Source organism: Heptranchias perlo, chromosome 23, assembly GCF_035084215.1.
Source record: "Heptranchias perlo isolate sHepPer1 chromosome 23, sHepPer1.hap1, whole genome shotgun sequence".
Taxonomy (NCBI): domain Eukaryota; kingdom Metazoa; phylum Chordata; class Chondrichthyes; order Hexanchiformes; family Hexanchidae; genus Heptranchias; species Heptranchias perlo.
In genome coordinates this window covers 11,895,300-11,919,025 of record NC_090347.1, presented here as the reverse complement: position 1 = coordinate 11,919,025, position 23,726 = coordinate 11,895,300, and the positions used below count along the sequence as shown (strand labels likewise).

At 46.9% G+C, this 23,726-nt stretch overlaps 1 protein-coding gene across 1 annotated transcript in view; it reads left to right on the top strand.

The window, feature by feature from the left end:
- Positions 1-23,726, top strand: part of LOC137341448 (dynein axonemal heavy chain 17-like) — a 574,489-nt gene that overhangs the window by 233,268 nt on the left and 317,495 nt on the right. Inside the window, exons 24-27 of the mRNA XM_068004561.1 lie at positions 388-540; positions 3,329-3,577; positions 21,276-21,398; positions 22,179-22,526. Coding sequence (XP_067860662.1) covers positions 388-540; positions 3,329-3,577; positions 21,276-21,398; positions 22,179-22,526 — 873 coding nt within the window. The remainder of the gene's footprint in view (positions 1-387; positions 541-3,328; positions 3,578-21,275; positions 21,399-22,178; positions 22,527-23,726) is intronic.

Below are 23,726 nucleotides of genomic sequence, written 5' to 3'. Positions count from 1 at the left end.
TCCTCCACGGTCTTCCTTCACTTCTTCCAGCCATACACCCCTGCTCATGCACTTTTGTTCCTCCAACAAGGCCTACTCCTTGTTCTCTGCTCAACCATTCATGATCGCTCCTTTAGTCACTATGTGCCCAACCACTGCAACTATCTTTCCCAGCACCTCCTCCTTGTCACTCTCTGCTTTCAAAAACTCCCTTAAGACCATTTTCTTCTACTGTGTTTTTGCCCCTGCACCATTCTTCTTTCTCTTACCCCTCCTAGTTGGTGTCTACTCTTTGTTTATTGCCCTATTAAGCACTTTGAGATGTCTCTGCAAGTAAGAAATACTATAGAAATGCAAATTGTTGTTGTCTTTCCAAATATTAAAATATTTTTCATAATTCTTTTAAAGGCTCAAAAGAAAATTGTTGTCATGGAAGATGAATTGCAAGCACTGTCGGTGTCAGCTGCTCTGTTTGAAGTTTCGGTTCCTGATTGCAAACAGCTAAAAGCCTGCCGCAAAGAAATAGTGTTGTTGAAGTATCTGTGGGATATGGCCATTCTTGTAAGTTTTGTACATCATTTGTCTTCAGGTTTACAATTTTAGTCATGATATAATGACATGGATTGATCATTATTATTTGTGATTTCTTCAGAATGAGGTAGAAGTAGATGCATATTTTAAAAGTAGATACTTGGGGGGGGAGGGGTGGGGAGGGATTTTAACTGACCAGGTTTTGGGCAGGTGGGGGGCAGGGCAAACATATGTATAATGCCAGTGTCTGTGCTGGTGCCTGCTAAAGTAAGATCAAGTGATGTAGCATCATCTTGGCTGATGCTTTCTGTCAGTTCCTCATCCTCTGGGCATTCTACATTTTGTTGAGCTGAAAGGGAAGAGAAAGATAAGGTATAGGTTTTAGCGTGAAGAATAAGCAGAGACAGATGAGTGGCTGCTGGAAGCAGCTGTACTTTGTCATGCTTAGTGTATGAGGGTGAGATTTCAGTGAGAAGGGACAGAAAGCTAGCCACGAACCCTTTTGGATGCATCCTCCAGCCTGGCCACTCGCTACACCCCTGACATGACCAATTCCTATGATCTGCATTACCTCCTTCTCAATTGAGGTGAGAACCTGAATAGATGCTCTCTCTCTTCCTGTCCTGACCTGCTCTCTGCTATTGTTCGGCAGCTTTGCCTGCAACAAAGAAAGGAGAGTTTTAGTGGTCACCTCATGAGAAGCTTTAAGGATGTGCGTGTTAAGGTAGAATAGTGATGCTGGTGTGTGAAAGGTGGCAGAGATGTGAGGAGGTGAAGGCGGTACAAGTGAGGAGAGTAGTAAGTGCAAAGTGTGGCATTAGGAGCATAAGGAGGTGGAGTGAAGTGTACTGGAATGAATGGTCCACAAGGAGTGCTGAAAGAGATGGCAGCTCCAGCCTCCCTTTCACTGCTGAGTTTCCCCGACCCCTGGGAAACCAATGGAGCAGCAGTAAATTTCAATTTGGGCTCCCAATTGCACTGTGGGAGCCCTATTTAAATATGTTAGTGAAGCATCCCGCCTCTCCACAGCAGGACACTCGGACGCTACGAGATCCGTTGTCATAAAAAAAGCTGCAGGTGTGTGTGTGGCGGGCTGGGGTCGTGTTGCACATATTTCATTCTTTAACTCCCCCCCACCCCCGATCCTCCCCTGCCCATCATGGTGGTGGTGGGGGGGTGGGGGTTAATATCAGGTCATTGTATCAGGTCTCTGACCCTCACAACCCTGGCCTGAGATTTCTTTGGCTGCCTCAGAGTGACATAACTAGGCCTGCACTTGAAGTAGTCAAGTCCAAAGTTTAAGAGTGTTATTGAGGTGAAATGGATCGTTACTGTTCTTTTGCTTCACTTTCCTCTATGTCTTGCCATGGTGCACCCCAATAGAGGGCTGCTCTTTAAAACCCGGTATTGGATCTTGCCCCTCTGTAATCTAGAGGGTCTGCAGGAGATTCCAGGAGCAGCCCAAGGATAAAAGCAGACATGAAGACAGTTTTTCCAGATTCCTCCCTCCCCCCAACAATATTCAGATCCTGGCTCTAAGGCCTGCAGCTTTTATCCTATTTCTGCCCTCCCCGATCCCAGTGCAAGTCCCTGGCAGGAGTTGAAACTGCACCAACAGTGTACCCAGGCCACATAAATGGTTTGGGACAGGAAAATCCTTGGCCTTCCTCCCATCGTAAGTGCAGTGTGCCTCTGATTTGCTATACCTGTTGGCCAGTCAGCTGGGGCTTAGATACAAAAATTGGCTATGCTGATTACTGATTTTCCATGCTGAGATGAAAGTCAAAGGTTGTGAGGCCGTTGTCTTGTTCTCCTGAACCCTGACAATCATTCCAGCTGATAAAAAAAGAAAAGAATAAAAATATAAGAATCTACACTGTCTGCAAGAAAATCAGTAGGTCATCCAATTCTAGAACCTGGAGGACCAGAATTTGGAACCATCTATTGGCTTGAAGTTGCAAGTCCTCAGAGAAAAGTTTCCTGTATTTTAAATTATAGTAATATACCTTCTCCTTGAATGTGGAGATTGATCCAATGAAGAAGAATGGTAGATTACTTAATGTAGACAGAGTTTTCATCATTTTGTGAGTGAAGAATATAAAGCCCCTGCATGGCAGCCTTTAGTCTCTCTGATCTGGTAAGGGTTATGGTTCACTGCATTTTATGTGATATATTTTACTTTTATAACTTTTTAGAAACCTTTTTCAATGTTTTATAACACCTATTTTCTTCATGTTGTGATTGTTGGTGATTTATCAACTGTTGATTAATTATCAATTATCAGGTACAACACCAATTAAACTGAAATGTTTCAGAGCTTTCATTTTTATTTCTGTTTTTTGCCTCTCCCAGGAGATTACATGACTGCTTGTGGGTGGGGATCATTGAGGTTCATGCTGCCTAGTTGCAACATGACTAAAAGAGACAAACTCGATGGACCAGCTGATCTTTTTCTGTCTGTCTTTCTTGTTTATTTGTATGACTCAAGGATCCCTTCCTGGTGTTTTATTGTAAAAAAACTCAGGACCTATCCAGAATGGAGCTTAATCAGCAAGGTTGCAAGAAGATTATTTAAGGGTGAAAATTTAAAACAGTCATGTCCAAGAGAGCATTTTATCTCTCAGTGATTGGAGGAACTTTACTATGTGTATGCAGGTTATAGCTTCATTCAAAGAACAAGAGAAACCCTATTATGAGTAATATATCATTTTTGATCCATTGCTTCCAACTTGATGGTGTAGAAGATAGTACAACAGTTTTTTTTCTGAAAAGAGCAGCAAATACATTCATATTTTCACAAATTATCTCCAATTTGCAGGTTAGCTTAACCATTGATGATTGGAAGACCACCAAGTGGAAAAACATTAGTGTGGAAAATATGGATGCAGATTGTAAGAAATTTGTTAAAGACTTAAGAAGTATGGATAAGGAGATAAGGGCATGGGATGCTTATTCTGGTTTAGACAACTTAATAAAGAACACAATGACTTCGCTGAAAGCTGTAAGTGAGCTGCAGAACCCAGCTATAAGGAATCGTCACTGGCAACAACTCATGCAGGCAACTAAGGTATCAAAGAATTAATAAGGCTTATTTTGTAAATTTAAATATAAATACTGAAAGTTGTTATAGTTTTCAACAATGTGGCCTACATTTTCTGCTCATGCCCCTGCTCACTTTTGGGTTGATTTGCGGCAGACGAGTGTGGAAAGCTACTCAGGAACGCACTCTGGCAGCCCTGCACCCTTCTGCCTTTAATTTCCTGCTCTCCAGGCTTGGTGACAGAGGGTACATCCTCCGCTAATAGATATATATAGGAGGACGATTTTTCTCCCATTTGCTTAGTTTGAATACTGATCGGTCAGGGATGCCTGATAGGCCCAAGTGTGCAGCAGACCCGGCTCCAGGTTTTTGTTTTTACAGCCAAAATTTAGCAAATTACTTACAGAACAAGGCCTTGCACAGTCTGAGGAGGGGACCTCAAAATTTAAATTAAAAATTGTTTTTCGGACAGAATGTAGGCCTGACAATTGCTCCCTATCTGAGGAGACTTTTCTCACATCTTTGTCTCACTCCTTGACAAGATACAGCAAAGGCTTATTGTCTGATAGGCAAGTCTTCTCTCACCTCTAGCCTGTGAACCTATTTCTATACTAAACTTTCTTGTATTTCTCTATTCTCCAACAACAATTGGCATTTATATAACACCTTAAATGTTGAGAAACATTCCAAGGTGCTTCACAGAGGTGTAATCGGACAAAAATAGATGCTGAGCCAAAGAAGGAGACATTAAAATTTTAAGAGGGTCCAAAAGCTTGGTAAAAGAGGTGTGTTTTAAGGAGGGTCTTCAGGAAGGAGAGGAACCTAGAGAAGCAGGAGGGCTTAGGGAGGAAATTCCAGCATGTGGGGCCTAGTCGGGTGAAGGAATAGTTGCCAGTGGTGGGGCAAAGAGAGGGGAGATGTACAAGAGGCCAGCATAAGGGGAATAGAGAGTTCTGGGGGTGGGGGGTTGTATTGCTGGAGGAGGTTACAGAAATAGAGAGGGGCAAGGCCATGAAGATATTTAAGCACAGGATGAGAATTTTTAATTGGAGGTGTTGGGGGACCGGGAGCCAATGTAGGTCGCCAAGGAAAGGGGTGCCGGGTGAGCAGGACTTGGTGCGGGATAGGATGCGGTCAGCAGAGTTTTAGATGAGCTAAGGTTATGGAGAGTGGAAGACTGGCCACAGAGCATTGGAATAGTTGAGTGTGGAGGTGACAAAGGCATGAATGAGGGTTTCAGTAGTAGATGGACGAAGGCAGGGGCAGAGTTGGGTGATGTTATGGAGGTGGAAGTAGGCGGACTTCATGATTCATAGGATATGCGGTTGGAAGCTCAGCTTAGGGTCAAATAGGATGCCGCGGCTGTGAACAGTCTGTTCTGCCTGAAACAGTCGCCAGGGAGGGGATGGAATCGGAGGCAAGGGTACAGAATTTGTTGCAGGGGCCAAAGACAATGGGGCCGATTTTCGGGTGACAGACCGGGGGGCGGGGTGGCTCTGAAAATCGCTGAAATGCTGAGTGGGCTCAGAACCCAGCTCCAACCCGCTGACTTCCGGGTTCCCCAGTGATGCGTCCAGGTGCGCACGCATCCCAAATGCAGGAGTCCCACCGGCAATTAAAGCCGGCGGGATGATGATCGCATAGTTTGTCCGATAGTTGAGGTACTTGAACTACTTGATTGACTAGACATTTTGGCAGCGGTGCGATTTTGAAGCATCCTCAACGTGTTTCCTGTGCTGTGGGAAACACTACCTGTTGCAACAGATGTGTTTCAGCCAGCAGCCAGCGGGAGATGCAAATACTAATTTGATAGGTGGGGAGAAAACTTCATTTATTGCAGCAGGGTTTCAGACAAAGTTTTGGCTGCAAGACCTTTGTGTTTTCACTCAAAATTCTTTCCATCCAAAACTCTGCTGTGCAAACATATTTAACTACTTTGCGGAACCCTCAAACCGACACTATCAGATTGGGGTGCGCCATGGCTGCATTCACCACTGCATCCGAGGACAAGCATCATCACCAGCCTCGCCAGGCACGGCGTCCACCTCCGCCACGTGGAGCACCACAACACAGTGCTGCGTTACAGGCACCTGCACAAGAGCATGGAGGGCAACAACAGAGAGATCGACGTCGCAGGAGGCACTACCCTCGCAACAGGGTCTACAGACCGAGGCTCAGATTCCTGGACCTCTCTGAGGAGCAGTGCATATGGAGGCTCAGAGTCAGTCACCAGGTAGTCGCAGACATCTGCAGCTTCCTTCACGCCGAGCTGCTCCCGGCTAGGCTGAGCAGCATCTCCTTACCTATCGCTGTCAAAGTCACCACCACCCTCAACTTCTTCGCCTCCGGATCATTCCAGGGTGCCATGGGGGACACCACCAGGGTGTCTCAGTCGTCTGCACACAAGTGCGTGAGTCAGGTCACCGACGGCATGTTTCACAGGGCCTCACACTATGTTAGCTTCCTCATGGACGACCTCAGCCAGACAGAGAGGGCAGTGGGATTGCACGCTGTGACTGGCTTCCTACGGGTGTAGGGTGTAATCGATTGCATCCATATAGCAATACGAGCACCTCCATACGAGCCAGGACTGTTCATCTACAGGAAGGGCTATCACTCCAGCAACGCTCAGCTCGTTTGTGACCACCGCAAGAAGTTCCTTCACGCGTGCGCCAGATACCCTGGCAGCTGCCACAATTCCTTCATCCTCCGGGGATCCAACATCCCGCCCCTCTTCCATGCACCGACACCCGTAAGGGCTGGCTTCTCGGGGACAAGGGTTACCCCCTGCACACATAGCTCATGACACCTCTGAGGAACCCCATCACTGACCAACAGCGTCGATATAACGACAGCCACATCGCTACCAGGTCTACAATTGAGCATGCTATAGGGCTATACAACATGGCACAACAGAGAGGGATGCCGCTTGAGGAGCATCATCCACATCTGCCACCCACACTGAGGAGGAGGAGGAGCAGGAGCAACCCATGAGCAGAACAGCGGTTCACCTGGCTGCTTGTGAGGCCAGGGAGTCACTGATATATGAACGGTTCTCCTAACATCAAACAATGTGACGAGCTCAGTCCCCACCACCTGGATAGAGCAGCTCCCACCCCCGCCCCGGCACCTCCCTGCATAAAACAGTCCTGCAACTACACGTACATCCGCTGTAGAGTGACCCAATGGGTGGCATCAAGTGTCAGCGTTCATGGTGAATCTCATGAAAGGGCCCTATTACAGAAGCCAGTCAAGCATGGCCAAGACGTGGCAGTAGTGGTGACAATAATAATATTTAATGCGAGTTTAACAAAAAGAAAATGTAAATAAAAAACATGACCAACCGTCAAACCCTCGTGCATTCCCTTCGTGCTTGCAAAACTTTTGCCTTTTGCTTCCGACTGCTTCTATGTGGTGCATCCCCTGTGGCTGCAGCAGATGTAGTGGCAGGTTACTCTTGTTCATGCCCCGACCGATTAGATGCTTTGGGCCTACGCCCTCTGGGTTTTGGTGCCCATGAGAGCCCCTCCAAAGACTGCTCCACCTGCACCTGTGCAGGGGCAGACTCGGCCACCCGGAGAGGAGGCAGCACTGCGGGTACTGGTTGAGAGGGGGGCAACGGGTGAGACTTGCGGGCGCTTTGAGTGGCGTCCCCACTTCCATGTCCCCTTTCGCCATCATCCCTCCCCTAGGCCAGGCCCCCGCCACTCCTACCACTCTGCTGGACGACAGTTTGGAGGACATGTGTGAAGCCTTGTAAGGCCAGTGCCAGAGTATCTGCCTGCCTGTTTAAAGTGGCAGAATGTTGTTCACCCTGCATCCGAACGGCCGATGTCAGGGTCTGAATAGACTCAATTGTGAGCCGTGCTTGAAGCTCCATGGAGGCTAGCACTTCCCTCCATCGCAGACATTCCCGCACTTACCTGCGACACTATCTCAGAGATGCCCTCACATCCCTGTGACAGTATCTCAGAGATTCCCTCCCATACCTGTGCCACCACTTCACTCATGCAGGAGTTGGACTCCTCCATCCTCTGCGCGATTGTGGAGAGTGCGCGTGGCACCTGTTCCAGCACCTTGCAAATGTGCTGCTGCCCCTCGATCAATTCTCCTTTTAAAGGATGGCCCCCAGGGTTCAGCAACAGTATTCAGCTGAGCAGAGCCTGGAGAGGAGTGATCCTACCAACGCGGACTCTCCACAGCTGCTCCTGCCAACAGTGTCTGCTCGTGCTCACGTGTGTGGTAACTCACCATATGCGACCCCAACTAACTGCGGACTGGCTCCCACCGAGGTGTGTGCATCTGCACTGGTGGATAGCTCGCTCAGATGTGATGGTGCACCCTCAGAGGCCGGCAGGTCCTCTGAGGAATCGCCCTCTGCCATCACAACGGTCACTGAAGGCCCTGTAAGAGAACAGAAGGCAATGTTTAGCGTGATCACAGATGTGTCATGTTGCAATGAGCATACTGAGGTGCTGAAGATGGAAAGGCATGTTAACATCAATTCATATTGTGTGTGCTGAATGTTAAAGTTCTGTCACCAGACATTTGTTGCGTGCCAGTCTCGGCGTCCCTGACAGACAGGCACTCGCGGGTGCGGCTCATCTCCGGCGCCTCCTGCTCCGTATCTGTGAGGACGACGATCTGTTGCGACCCCCCTCCAGTCCTCGCCCTCTCCCTCTCCTGTGCATTCTGGGCTCTCTTCTCCTATAAGGGGAGAAAGTACAGACGCGTGAGTGAGTGATGGCGACGTAGCCAACTGATGAATGCATTGGTTTGGGTGCGGCTGACCATGAAAGAGATGTATCAGAGGGTGAGTATCAGACAGAGCCATGACATTGTATGAGGATTCGGTTGAGTAGTAGTGGTGGAGTGACTAATGGGGAGGTGAGGAAGTGCTGCGGAACTACAGGTAAGTTGAGGATGAGCTTTCAGTGGGTGTGGCAGTGCAGAATGAGTTGGGGGAGTTGCTGGTGATGTTGAAGACGGAATGTAGGAGAATGAGTAAGTGTACTCATTTTGCCTAGTTAGGTCATTGAAGCGCTTCCTGCACTGGATCCAGGTGCGGGAGATGTTGCTGCTGCTGGTGACCTCCTCTGCCACCTCGAGTCAAGCCTTCTTGGTGGCAGAGGCAGGCCACTTCCTCCCATCTGCCGGGTAGAAGACGTCCCTCCTCCACTTCACCCAATTCAGTAGCTCCTGGAGTGATGCATCACTAAATCTAGGAGCAGCCTTTCCCCTGTGCTGCTCCATTGTGCTGTGTGGTTGTTTGCTCCAGGAGCAGCCATTGCAGGATTGTCCCTTTAAATAGATCTCCTCCAGCTGTCAGCTGTAATGGGGGTGCGCAGCTTTCGGACAGCAAACCCGGAAGCCACATTAAGTGGCTCCAATTGACCCGCGATCACATGGGAAACGGAGAGATTTTATTGGGCAGGTACCCACGCGCCCTATCACCCCCTCAGCTGCCATCCCGCCTTTACACTAATATGGGGGCCAATGGCTTTGGTCTTAGCAACATTTATCTGGGGAAATTGTGGCTCATCCAAGACTGGATATCGGACAAGTGATCTCACAAAACAAAGGCAGTAGAGGGGTTGTGAGAATTGGTAGAGATGTAGAGAGGCAGAGAGAGGTAGAGAGGCATCACCATGCATATGGAAGCTGACCCCGTGTCTAAAGATGATGTCACCAAGGGGCAGAATCTAGATGAGATAAAGGAGGGGACCAAGGATAGACTCCAAAGGTAATGGTGCAGGGATGGAAAGGGAAGCCACTACTGGAGATGCTCTGCGTATGATTGGATAGGAGAGACTGGAACCAAGTGAGGGCAATCCCACTGAGCTGGACAACAGAACAGAGGCATTGGAGGAGGATGGTGTGGTCGACTGTGTCAAAGGCTGCAGAGAAGTCAAGGAGGATGTACAAGGATAATGCACCATGGTCACAATTACAAAGGATGTCATTTGTAACTTTGATTCGGGCTGTTTCATTGCTGTAGCAGGGACAGAGACCAGGTTGAGATTCAAATAAGGAGTTGCAGGAAAGGTGGGCACAGATTTGGGAGGCAACAACATGTTCAAGGATTTTGGAAAGGAAAGAGACATTGAAGACAGGATCGGTAGTTTGCAAGGGCAGATGGTTGTTTTTTTGAGGAAAGGGGTGATGATTGTGGTTTTGAAAGGGAAAGGGACAGTACCTGATTAGAGGGAATCATTTACAAAGTTTGATAGCACGGGGCCAGGATGGGAAGTTGGATGGTCAGCAGTTTAGAGGGAATGGGATCAAGGGAGCAGGACAATATCAACTTAGCGAGCATGAAGGGAGATGAGAGAGAAACTAGAGAGGGACCCAGAATTAACAACGCAAATAGATGTAAACGGATACAATATAATTGCCATTACAGAGACATGGCTGCAGGGTGACCAAGGCTGGGAGCTGAATATCCAAGAGTATTCGATATTTAGGAAGGACAGGCAAAAAAGAAAAGGAGGTGGGGTGGCGTTGTTAGTAAATGATGAAATCAGAGCAATAGTGAGAAAGAATATTGGCTCAGAAAATCAAGATGTAGAATCAGTTTGGGTGGAGTTAAGAAGCACCAAGGGGCAAAACACACTGGTGGGAGTTGTCTATAGGCCTCCAAACAGTAGTGGTAATGTAGGGGATGGCATCAAACAGGAAATTAGAGATGCATGTAACCATGGTACAACAGTAATCGTGGGTGACTTTAATCTACATATAGACTGGCCAAACCAAATTAGCAGTAATACTGTGGAGGATGAATTCCTGGATTGTGTATGGCTTTTTAGACCAGTACGTTGAGGAACCAACCAGGGAACAGACTATCTTAGATTGGATATTGTGCAATGAGAAGGGGTTAATTAATAATCTTGTTGTGCGGGGTCCTTTAAGGAAGAGTGACCATAACATGATAGAATTCTTCATTAAGATGGAAAGTGAAGTAGTCCAATCCGAAACGAGGGTCCTAAATCTAAACAAAGGAAACTATGAAGGTATGAGGAGTGAGTTGGCTATGATAGATTGGGAAGCTTCATTAAAAGGATGACGGTGGATAGGCAATGGCTAACATTTAAGGAACGAATGCAAGAATTGCAACAATTATACATTCCTTTCTGGCGCAAAAACACAAAAGGAAATGCGGCCCAACCATGGCTAACAAAAGAAATTAAGGCTAGTATTAGATCCAAAGAGGAGTCATATAAAGTTGTCAGAAAATGTAGCAAGCCTGAGGATTGGGAGCAGTTTAGAATTCAGCAAAAAAGGACCAAGAGATTGATTAAGAGGGGGAAAAATAGAGTAAGAGAGTAAACTTGCAAGGAACATAAAAGTGGACTGTAAAAGCTTCTACAAGTATGTAAAAAGAAAAAGTTTAGTGAAGACAAATGTAGGTCCCTTACAGTCAGAAACGGGAGAATTTATAATGGGGAACAAGGAAATGGCGGTGCAATTAAACAAATACTTTCCGTCTGTCTTCACAGAAGAGGACACAAATAACTTCCCAGAAATGCTCGGGAACCAAGGGACTAGTAAGGAGGAGGAATTAAAGGAAATTAGTATTAGTAAAAAAAATAGCGCTGGAAGAATAAATGGGACTGAAAGCCAATAAATCCCCAGGGCCTGATAATCTGCATCCCAGAGTACTAAAAGAGGTAGCCATGGAAATAGTGGATGCATTGGTTGTCATCTTCCAAAATTCTATAGATTATGGAACAGTTCCGTCAGATTGGAGGGTGGCAAATGTAATCCCACTATTTAAAAAAGGAGGGAGAGAGAAAACAGGGAACTACAGACTGGTTAGCCTAACATCAGTAGTAGGGAAAATGCTAGAGTCTATTATAAAGGATGTGATAACAGGACACTTAGAAAATATCAACGGGATTAGACAAAGTCAACATGGATTAATGACAGGGATATCATGTTTGACAAAACTGCTGCAGTTTTTTGAGGATGTAACTGGTAGAATAGATAAGGGAGAACCAGTGGATGTGGTTTAATTGGATTTTCAGAAGGCCTTTGATAAAGTCCCACATAAGAGGTTAGTGTGCAAAATTAAAGAACATGAGATTGGTGGTAATATACTGGCATGGATTGAAAATTGGTTAACAGACAGGAAACAGAGAATACGAATAAATGGGTATTTTTTGGGGTGGCAGTGACTAGTGGGGTACCGCAGGGATCAGTGCTTGGGCCCCAGCTATTCACAATTTATATCAATGATTTGGATAAGGGAACCAAATGTAATGGGCCCGATGTTAGCAGGGCTGCGGGTTACAACGGGTGGGTAACGCGCCCGGTGAAATTAGTCAGTTTCCCGCGTGATTGTAGCATCCAATCCACTAATTGGAGCCACTTACCTGCTCCTCCGGGTTCCCCACTGCTGATCTGCGCGTCGGGCGGGCTGCGCATGCGCAGTAAGATCTGTCAACTGGAGGCGCTCTATTTAAAGGGGCAGTCCTCCACTGACAGATGCTGCAACAAATAGCAAAAATTACAGCATGGAGCAGCCCAGGGGGAAGGCTGTTCCCAGTTTAATGATGCCTCACTCCAGGTATCAATACATGGGGTGAGGAGGAGGGGGAGGACAGCGATCTTCCTCCCGGCGTGCAGAGGAAGCGGCCTGCCTCTGCCACCAGGAAGGCCTGGCACGAGGTGCCAGAGGAGGTCACCAGCGCAACCAACATATCGCCCACCAGCATACAGTGCAGGAGGCACTGCAATGACCTCAGTAGGTCAGCCAAAGTGAGTACACGTAGTCTTTCCCCTACACTCCGTCTGCCACATCACTGCCCCCACCCCACATCTCCTTCAGCACTGCCAACACAACTTTGTCACATCACCCCTCATACCCACTCAAACCTCATCCTCATCTTACCTGCACCTACTCACCTCACCAGTACTCATCCCGCCACTACCACTCAACCCAATCCTCATACAATCTCATGGCTCTCTCTCATACTTACCCTCTCGTGCATCTCTTTCACGGCCAGCCTCACTCAACCTGCCACTACCTGTGCTGCAGCCACAGGGCATGCATCACATATGTGCAGTAGGCAGCGTAAGGCAAACGTGTCGTGAGCATGAAGGGGGTGCACAAGGGTGTTTGACGGTTTGTCATGGGTGTTACTTATATTGAATTTCTGACCAACTCACATTACCTATTATATTGGCACCACTACTGCCATGCCTTCGCGAATCCTGTCTGGTTTGTTCAATAATGCCCTCTCCTGAGGATCACTATGAGGACCCACAACTGATGCCACCCATTGTGTCACTGCAGAGTGGGTGTAGGTGTATTTGCAGGGCTCTTTTGCGCAGACGACTGAGAGACATCGGCGATGTCCCCGGTTGCACCCTGGAAGGATGCGGAGGAGAAGTTGTTGAGGGCATTGGTGACTTTGACAGCGACAGGTAAGAAGATGGTGCTCGGGCCAGCCAGGAGCAGTTCGGCATGAAAGAGGCTGCAGATGTCCACGACTACATGTCGAGTGACTCTGAGCCTCTGTGTGCACTGCTGCTCAGAGAGGTCCAGGAAGCTGAGCCTCGGTCTGTGGACCCTGTGGCAAGGATAGTGCCCTCTGCGACGCATCTCTCTCTGCGGTAGCCCTCCCTCCTGCTGTACAGGTGGATGTGTCACAGCACTCTGTTGTGGAGCTCCACGTGTCAGAGGCGGACGGCGTGGATGGTGAGGCTGGTGATGCTGTTCGCCCTCCGAGGAGGTCATGACTGCAGCTATGGCGGCCCCCATCCGCAAGATGTACATCTGAGGGGGTCCGCAAGGTAGGTACATGTCTCTGGACCCCGGGGTAAGTGTGCAGTTTGGTGACTTTGGGCTCGAATTTGCCAGGCCTGCGGGTTTCCGGCGGGTTGGGTTTCGGGAGCGTGGTCAACACGCTCGGCGAAATTAGTGGGTTGCCCGCGCGATCGTAGCAGGCAACACACTAATAGGAATCAATTACCTGCTCCTCCGGGGTCCGCGGCGCTGGCCTGCGCGTCGGGCGGGCTGCGCATGCGCAGTACGATCTGTCAGCTGGAGGCTCTCTAGTTAAAGGGGCAGTCCTCCACTGACAGATGCTGCAACCAATGGAACAAATTGCAGCATGGAGCAGCCCAGGGGGAAGGCTGCTCCCAGTTTAATGATGCCTCACCCCAGGTATCATCAGATGGGGTGAGGAGGAGGGGGAGGACACAGATCTTCCCCCCGGCGGGCGGGAGGAAGCGGCCTGCCTCTGCCACCAAGAAGACCTGGCTCGAGGTGGCAGAGGGGGTCACCTGCGCCACCAACATATCGCCCACCTGCATACAGTGCAGGAGGCGCTGCAATGACCGCAGTAGGTCAGCCACAGTGAGAACACGAAGTCTTTCCCCTACACTCCGTCTGCCACAACACTGCCCCCACCCCACATCTCCTTCGGCACCGCCAACACTACTCTGTCACATCACCCTTCATACCCACTCAAACCCCATCCTCATCTTACCTCCACCTACTCACCTCGCCAGTACTCATCCTGCCACTAACACGCAACCCAATCCTCATACAATCTCATTGCTCCATCCCATACTCACCCTCTCGTGCATCTCCCTCACGGCCAGCCTCACTCAACCTGCCACCACCTGTGCTGCAGCCACAGGGCATGCATCACATATGTGCAGTAGGCAGCGTAAGGCAAACGTGTCGTGAGCATGAAGGGGGTGCACAAGGGTGTCTGAGGGTTTGTCCTGGGTGTTACCTATATTGAATTTCAGAGCAACAAACAGCACACATTATATTGACACCACCACTGCCATGTCTCCGCGAATCCTGTCCGTTGTGTCCAATAATGCCCGCTCCTGGGTATCACTATGAGGACCCACCACTGATGCCACCCATCGTGTTACTGCAGAGTAGGTGCAGGTGTATTTGCAGGGCTCTTCCGCGCAGACGACTGAGAGACATCGGCGGTGTAGCCGGCTGCACCCTGGAAGGATGCGGAGGAGAAGTTGTGGAGGGCAGTGGTGACTTTGACAGCGACAGGTAAGCAGTTGGTGCTGGGGCCAGCCAGGAGCAGCTCGGCTTGAAAGAACCTGCAGATCTCCACGACTACATGTCGAGCGAATCTGCGCCTCCCTGTGCACTGCTGCTCGGAGAGGTCCGGGGAGCTGCGCCTCGGTCTGTGGACCCTGTGGCGAGGGTAGTGCCCTCTGCGATGCGTCTCTCCCTGCGGTAGCCCTCCCTCCTGCTGTGCAGGTGGGCGTGCAACAACACCGTGTTGGGGGGCTCCACGTCTCTGCGGCGGACGGCGTGGACTGCGAGGCTGCTGGGGCTGGTCATGCTGTTCGTCCTCCGAGGGTGTCCACGCACCACCCATCTGGCAGGTGTTGGTCTGAGGGGTTGTGCAGGGTAGGTGGGTGGTTCCTCGGACTGGGGCTGCGGTCTGTCCTCTGGCTTGGCGGGGGGTGGTGGAGGGCAGGGGTTGCCCTATGTGACGCGGTGGCCTCCTGCGTGGGTGAGGGCTCTCCCCCGTGGAGTGCACCTTGGCACCTGCCACAGGCTGCTGGCTGCAACACGCCTGGTTGGAGAGAGACTGTTTCCCCCAGTGTGTGAAACTCACTGCCTTGAACCTAAAATCCCACACTTCCTCTTTTGACAGCTGCTTCAGCTCATTAAATGACCTCAACAAGCAAGGTAAGTACACTCAAGTGGAACCCCGCTGGCTTTAATTGCCTGCGGGATTCCCACCAGCGGGGCTTGCGCGCGCAGCCCCGCACGTCAGCGCGGTACCCGGAAGTGGCCGGGATTTCGTCGCGATCCGGTCACGTGACCGGATATCAGGATTTTCGGGGCCCCCCCCGCAGGAAACCCGACGCGAAAATCGAGCCCTTTGACTGTCAGGAGGAGGGTGGTGGAGGCCAAACTTTGTCCCAATTGACAGAGTGGCCTCCCCCCCCCGACCTGTCAAATGGACCTTTGCAGCTGCCACAGGCTGACAGCTGCAACACATCCATTTGTCCTGGGAGTGTTTCCCCCAGTGTGGGAAACAGTCCCAGTTTGCTCTAAAATCCCACATAATCAGGTCAGTTAATGACCTGAAATACCTAAATAAATACCTTCAAGTGGAACCCCGCTGGCTTTAATTGCCTGCGGGATTCCCACCAGCGGGGGCTGCGCGCGCATGCTGGCGCGTCAGCGGGGAATCCGGAAGTGCGCGGGTTCGGAGCGGGCTCCGGTACCGCGCCGGGATTCTCCGATTCTCGGAGCCCCCCGCCAGGAACGCACCCGATAGCGGGTGCTAAAATGACGCCCATTTCCAAGTTTGCTGATGACACAAAACTAGGTGGGATTGTGAGTTGTGAGGAGGATGCAAAGAGGCTTCAAGGCGATTTAGACAAGTTGAGTGAGTGGGCAAATACATGGCAGAGGCAGTATAATGTGGATAAATATGAAGTTATCCACTTCGGAAGGAAAAGCAGAAAAGCAGAGTATTATTTAAATGGTGATAGATTGGGAAATGTTGATGTACAAAAGGACCTGGGTGACCTTGTATACCAGTCACTGAAAGCAAACATGCAGGTGCAGCAAGCAGTTAGGAAGGCAAATGATATGTTGGCCTTCATTGCAAGTGAATTTGAGTACAGGAGCGAGGATGTCTTACTGCAGTTATACAGCGCCTTGGTGAGACCACACCTGGAGTATTGTGTGCAATTTTGGTCTCCTTACCTAAGAAAGGTAAGGAGACCAAAATTGCACACAATACTCCATGTGTGGTCTGGAGTGCAGCGAAGGTTCACCAGACTGATTCCTGGGATGGCAGGATTGTCATATGAGGAGAGATTGGGTCAACTAGACCTGTATTCACTAGATATTTCTCAGGATATCTGCACGTCTGCTTCTTCACCTCTCCCTGAGCCAATACCCACCATGGTGCGAGAAAATCAGCTGGGCCAATCTGGCCTGGCAGTAGCCTTCCACTATCTTTGCTGAGGTCACAACGGAGCACCTCGTAGAATCAGTAGAGTTAGTAAATCTTCATTTTAAAAAAACACTATGGGTTGATCATTTGGATGAGAAATTAATGGAAGGCAGTTATGATGTTTATAACCTTTAAATTAATTACATTATCACATTTGGCACTTTGGTCTGCAATATGTGTTGTTAGCAGCTTCTCAATCTGCATTGTCAGTATGTCGTTGATATCAAAGTTGTCTGAATGGTTTGAATGTTCTTTAATACAGGATGAAGGGAGTGGTGAAGGATGTATCAAGGACTGTTAAGCAGAAAAGCTCTGTGTAAGTTCTCAGGGCAGGGAAAGGAGCAGCTCAGCAGAATCGCTGAGAAATCAGTTGATCCTTCACATCGCTTGCTGCAAGGCATTGAGCTGGCCCTCTTTCTGCTGATTCCTCTCCTTCCCCCCAGTCTTTCTTGACTGATGAGGACTCCTGTTGTTGCTGCTACTACTCTGCCTTCTCCAAATGCATGTCTCCCTGTAATGCAAGGTTATGCAGCATGCAGCACACCACTCGGATGCGGGAGACTCTGTGACATATGGTAGGAAGTCCTCCCCAACTGGTCGAGACACCTGAATTTCTGCTTCAGCATCCCTATGGTGTGTTCAATATTGATCCTGGTTATCCTCTGGCTTCAATTATAACTTTGTTGCTGGAGCGTGTTGCGCAGGGGTATTGGTAGCCGTGTCTGTCGGGGGTAACTGTTGTCCCCCAGCAGCCATCCTGTCGCGTTCTCCACAGCGTTGAATGTTGGGTGGATGGTAGACTGTCTCTGGATTAAAGCACTGTGGCAGCTCCCTGGGTACCTTGCACAGACCTGCATGATGGTGTTCCTGTGATCGGCCACTACTGCACATTCATAGGGTGGAATCCTTTTCTATTTATATATGTTGCTGGCTTGTGTTCTGGTGCCCTGATGGCAAAATATGTGCAGTAAATTACGTACTGCATGCGAGGGAAGCTAGCCGTTGCAGCAAATTCCCGAGTTGTTGACTGTCAATGGGGCAGGAGAGGTACTGCTCCGAACTGGCGAACAGCGTTTTGTTTCACCTGCTTGATGTAGCTGTGTACTGCAGACTGTGATATGCGGCTGATGTCCCCTGTCGAAGCCTGAAAAGGATCCAAAGTGGTGAAAAAATTTAAGGGCGGTGTCGACTTTGAGAGCCACCAGCAAAGCATGCCCTCCTGGTCCAGCAGGCAGCAGGAGACTGCAGAGGTCTGCAACAGCCTGCCTGCAGATGCGCAGCCCCTTCCTGCACTGCTTCTCAGATAGGTCCAAAAAGGTTACCCTGTGTGCTGGGTAATGCCTCCTTTGATCAGTCCCCCCAATCTGATGTCTTCTGAGAGGTCCTGCTGCTGGTGGTGGTTGCTGAGGCTACTGATGTTGCTTTTCATCGTTCTTCTCCAACTGTCCCTCTATCCAGAGATTAGAGAAGCAATAATTATTCCCATAATAACCTAGTCAAGATACTGAGGGTGATAATTGCAGAAAATGGTGAAAAAAGCCATCTGTAAACTAGAAAATCTCCTCGCAAACCAAACAGCAAAACGATTCTCTAATCCAGGGAGCCACAGCTATGAACAGCTTTTTATACACCTTCATAAGAACGTAAGAAATAGAAGCAGGCCATATGGTCCCTCGAGCCTGCTCCACCATTCAATAAGATCATGGCTGATCTTCTATCTCAACTCCACTTTCCCGCCCTATCCCCATATCCCTTGATTCCCTTAGCGTCCAATAATCTATCGATCTCAATGACTCAGCATCCACAGCCCTTTGGGGTAGGGAATTCCAAAGATTCACAACTCTCTGAGTGAAGAAATTTTTCCCCATCTCGGTCCTAAATAGCCGACCCCTTATCTTGAGACTATGACCCCTAGTTCTAGACTCTCCAACCAGGGGAAACAACCTCTCAGCATCTACCCTCCCAAGCCCTCTAAGAATTTTATACGTTTCAATGAGACCACCCCTCATTCTTCTAAACTCTAGAGAATATAGGCCCATTCTACTCAATCTCTCCTCATAGGATAACCCTTTCATCCCAGGAATCAATCTAGTGAACCTTCATTGCACCCTCTATATGGCAAGTAAGGCAAGACCAAAACTGTGCACAGTACTCCAGGTGTGATCTCACCAGAGCCCTATATAATTGCAGCAAGACCTCCTTATTTTAATATTCCAATCCCCTTGCAATAAAGGCTAACATACTATTTGCCTTCCTAATTGCTTGCTGTACCTGCATGTTAACTTTTGTGTTTCGTGTACAAGGACACCCAAATTCCTCTGACTACTAACATTTCTTAGTCTTTCACCTTTTAAAAAATATTCTGTTTTTCTAATTTTCCTACCAAAGTGGATAATTTCACATTTCCCCACATTATACTCCACCTGCCACCTTCTTGCCCACTTACTTAATCTGTCTATATCCCTTTGCAAGCTCTTTGTGTCCTCCTCACAACTAACTTTCCCACCTAGCTTTGTATCGTCAGCAAACTTGGATACATTACACTCGGCCCCCTCATCTAAGTCATTGATATATATTGTAAACAGCTGAGACCCAAGCGCTGATCCTTGCGGCACCCCACTGGTTACAATCTGCCAACCCGATAATAACCTGTTTATTTCTACTCTGTTTTCTGTCAGTTAACCAATCCTCAATCCGTGCTAATATATTACCCCCAATCTCATGAGCCATAATCTTGCGTAGCAACCTCTTGTGTGACACCTTATTGAATCCTTTTTGAAAATCCAAATATACTACATCCACTGATATTAATGTTTATCGTTTTTTTATTTTTCCCCTCCCTTCCCTCTTTTTCTGATCCGATGAATATATATCCACCTCTTATTTTTCAGTTTTGAAGAAGGGTATAAACCTATAAAACATTGACTGTCTGTTCTTTCACAGATGCTGATTGACCTACTGTGTGTTTCCAGCTCTTTCTGTTTTTGTTAAAAGTTTGTGAGACATCTGTCCTTGCTACAGTTGGGTACAGCCTGTTGTCACACCAGCTAATAGAAATAAATAACATACTGCAACTAACTTCCTTTTCACATTATGCTTTCCTTTCACATGTTGCTATCATTCAGTGCTTGTTTTAATCTCTTCTGTAACTTGTTCCAAACAGAACAACTGTATGTAGACTAATTTTGAATCTTCTTAGTCCTTCAACTGTACTGTAACCTTGCAATACACCCCTCGTCACATCCACAGAAAATGCCAGAAACACTGAGCAAGTCTGGCAGCATATATTAGGAAAGGAAAAATTTTAAAGTTTCAAGTATAATCCTTAACGTTAACATTTTTCTTTTCTTTGCAGATGCTGTGTGACTTACTAAGTGTTTATTAAAAAAATTCTATTTTTGTTTCAGATTTCTAATATCTGCTTATTTTGTTTTTTGACTCCTAGTCACATGTTATTTTACTTGTTCAGACAACAACACTCCAGTGTGAATTGTCACTCCACAATCTATAACATTTTAAAATACTATCAACCTGCCCTAATTGACAATTTATCAGATTAAAACATAAATGAATTTACCATGTGCCATCTCTTGTGGAAAGTTCAAAATTTTAGTTGCTGAATTGCTCTGTTAACCCTTCCTTTATCTCTCTTTATTGGAGGGTGCTTAAACCGTTTAAATACTCAAAATTGAAGAAAATAATTTACAAAGATAGATGGTACCAGAACTTTCAGAAATAAGCAAACCCAGATTGTAATATATACAAGTTTTGTGTTGTCCTTTTATAGAATGTAATTTTGATGCCTTCAAAGACCATTCTAACTTGGAAATTTTAAAAAGTGTCTTGATTGCTAAACAATTAGGCCCTGAAATTACACTGTGGGACAATAATGTCTGAACATTTGAATGTATTTGTTTAAAATTTCCCTCTCCCCTCTCCCTTCTCCCTTATTTATTAGCCTGTTTTAATTAGTTACAATTATAGAGAGAGGAATTTCAGATAAACGTATTATGTTTTTGTATGTTAATATCCCATACATAATTTCAGGACTTTAGTATAGCGGCTTCTATGATGGCTCAGTTGGTAAAGGTAGTGGTCTGAAAATTCTTGGGGCCAAAATCTTTGTTTTTTTTTAAACTGTTCGGCTCCCATTTGAGCCATTCCAGCTAGTGCAAGTATTCCATTTGGGTTCGATTACCTTATTCTAATAAATATCTGAAGCCTTTAGAAAGTAGTATTCCTGCCTATGTCCTGCATATAAATGTGACTTATGTCCTGTCCAGACCCAGAAATTTTGGGGCCATTCGTATCTAGCTAAGCCATTCAGACTAGAAGGTTCCAAGTTTAATTCCCAAGCTATGTTAAGTTAGATGATCTCAGCTGATGTATCAGTATGCAACTGTGGTAATATATCCTCAGTGGCCTGGGCTAAGGAGAAAAAATTCCACCAGGGTTCCACTCCTATTTTATGTCCAGTGAGCCTGATGGAAAAAGTGTGTTGGAAGGACAGGATCAGGGTCAGCTGTGATCTCTCCTATGAGCCGATAGCCTGTCTATGCTTCACTGTTTATGCTTACATGTGAAGAATGACCATTTGGGTGAGGTACCAGAGGGTACCTGAAGCTGGAAGAGTATTTCAATGGAGTCAACGATTTGAGGAATGGAGAGGAATTGATTTAAAAAAAGGGAGAGAAAATTGACTTAAAATATGTAGAGAAAGTAGCAAGTCAATAGTTAATTTTCTTTCATTGTTCTTCCAGGTCAATTTTGTGATGTCAGAAGAAACGACTCTTGCAGACTTACTCAGACTGCAATTGCACAACTTTGAAGATGAAGTACGCAATATTGTAGATAAATCTGTGAAAGAGTCTGGAATGGAGAAGGTATTGGATTCGTTAGTTAGTTTGAAAAAGAGGAATTAGATAAACTTTTGAATACTTTGAACTTTCAAATTTCAATGGTCATACTAGTCACACAGTAAAAGATAGATTTTAGGAATTTGCACTCGAGATGGAAAATCCTACAGGATCTGCTAACCGCTGCCACTGAATTCTTGAAATGTGTACCCAACACGAGACGTTTTGCACCCAGGAGTGCAGATTTGTAAAATCTATCCTCAACTTTAAATATTGCCTAAAGGGAACTCTTCCTCAAAAATTGTTTGATCCGGGTTCCGATCCAATTACGAGGCCCTAATGTCCAAAGGTCAGCAGAGGGGGACCTGGAGGAAACAGCAAAAGTTTTTTTTTTAAATTACCACTTTACTAGCAGCTGAAAAGCTACTTGAGGCTGTGGCCGGCCGCCAAGACTTGTTAGAACAAAATTTCACATCTCTTTCAGCAGGACCCCATGGCAGTCTATCTCCTGCATTTGAATTCTCCGGAGGTTGCTATAGAACAGCCTCCATCTGTCTGTGGAGTGATCCCGGATCCCTTCTGGCCTGTAGAAGGTCCTGGTGCAAGCCCCACCATGGGCACAGATAGAAAATGAGGAAGGAGACAGGGACACCCTCACTTATCTTATTACCATTCTAATGCTTAGCCTATACCTACTGAAGTTATTATTTGTGTGTATTTGAAGTAAAATTGAACATCAAAAATGCAAATAAAAAGGTTCGGTTGATTGAATTGTAAAAAATAAAAGGTGAATTCTGCATTTTACAGGTGTTGACTCAGCTGGATAACATTTGGAGTATCATGGAATTTGAACATGAACCTCACAGCAGGACAAGAATTATGTTACTGAAAGGAAGTGATGAACTGGTAGAAACATTGGAGGATAATCAAGTACAGTTACAGAACCTGATTTCTTCTAAATATATTGCGTATTTCCTCAAACAGGTCTCCAGCTGGCAGAATAAGTTGTCCACTGCAGACTCTGTCATTGCTATTTGGTTTGAGGTACAGAGAACTTGGGTTCACCTTGAGAGCATTTTTATAGGCTCTGAAGACATCCGTACCCAGCTTCCTGAGGATTCCAAGCGTTTTGAGGCCATTGATGTTGACTTTAAAGTATGTAGTTTGCATGGTTGAAAATATTAAAATAGTCATGCTTTGTTTAGAAGAGCCAATATTCTAAAAGCTTGCAATCACACTGAATATTTGTTACTTCAATTATTTAAGTAATGTTGAAGATAACTGCATATCCCTTTTGATTACCAGATAGCTCTTATCTGGTGCTGCCTGATTAATCTGGCTTCTCTTACATCCTCCTGTTGCTCCTATTCCTTTAGCTTATATGTCATGTGAAGTGCGATTCGCATTGGGAAGCCCATTATGCAGCTTTCATATCCTAGGGGGATAATTTTCAATTGCTGCTCACGCATTTCTCATTTGAAAAACAGGTTGTTGGCAGAGGAAAATTGTGGGTTTGGGGGGGGCATCCTCGGCCATCCTTTAGGTGCCCAAGGCGTGCCCGATCCAATTTTCAGACTGACCTGTAAATGAGCACACAGCACATCCACTTGTTTTGGGCTGGAGGCTGTTTAAACATGCAAAATCATGGTTTTACACCGTTGTAGGACCCTGATTCAATTTTGAAGTACAGATAGGCAGACTGTGTGCTGTGCCACAAAAGGACGCAAAACCTCTTTCATATTTTTTCTTATACTGCGGCCCTCTGCTGATCGGTGCTTGCACCCCTCTGAGATCAGTTCCACCCCAAGGCTTCATTCAAATGAGGCCCGAACATAAAAATGGTTCGGGCTCTTCTGGCACTGGCTTTAGGTGGGCGGCATGGCCGCTCCACCGAATTCATGCCCGAGCTCTGTAATTGCCTTGAAATAGAATGCTTTCCCAGATTAAGGCTGAATGTAGGGGAAGACATTCGAGTGAAAAAAATTCCAATAACTGCAGTGAATCCAAAATATGGCCAAAAATCTCCACAAGCAAGGAGCTGTAGCAAAGAGGGGTGAGGAACTCTTTGAAGCAGAAATGTCCTTTGAGTGAAGGCGTAGATGGATGGATGGAGGTAGTGAAGAGAAGCAAAGGATTGCTCATGCAGAATGCAGAATCAATGATTCGTCCAAAAATGCACAATTTTCAAATAAACTTTGGAAATGGTAACTTAGCTTTAAGAATCCAATTTCAGCATCCCAGGCCAGTGAATTAGTAATGCAACCATTTTATATATGCAAAGTGAGTGAGAGGAATGAGCTTGCCCAAATAGTGAATTTTGGCATGGGATTTAATTAACATTAACTCCTTCTTCAG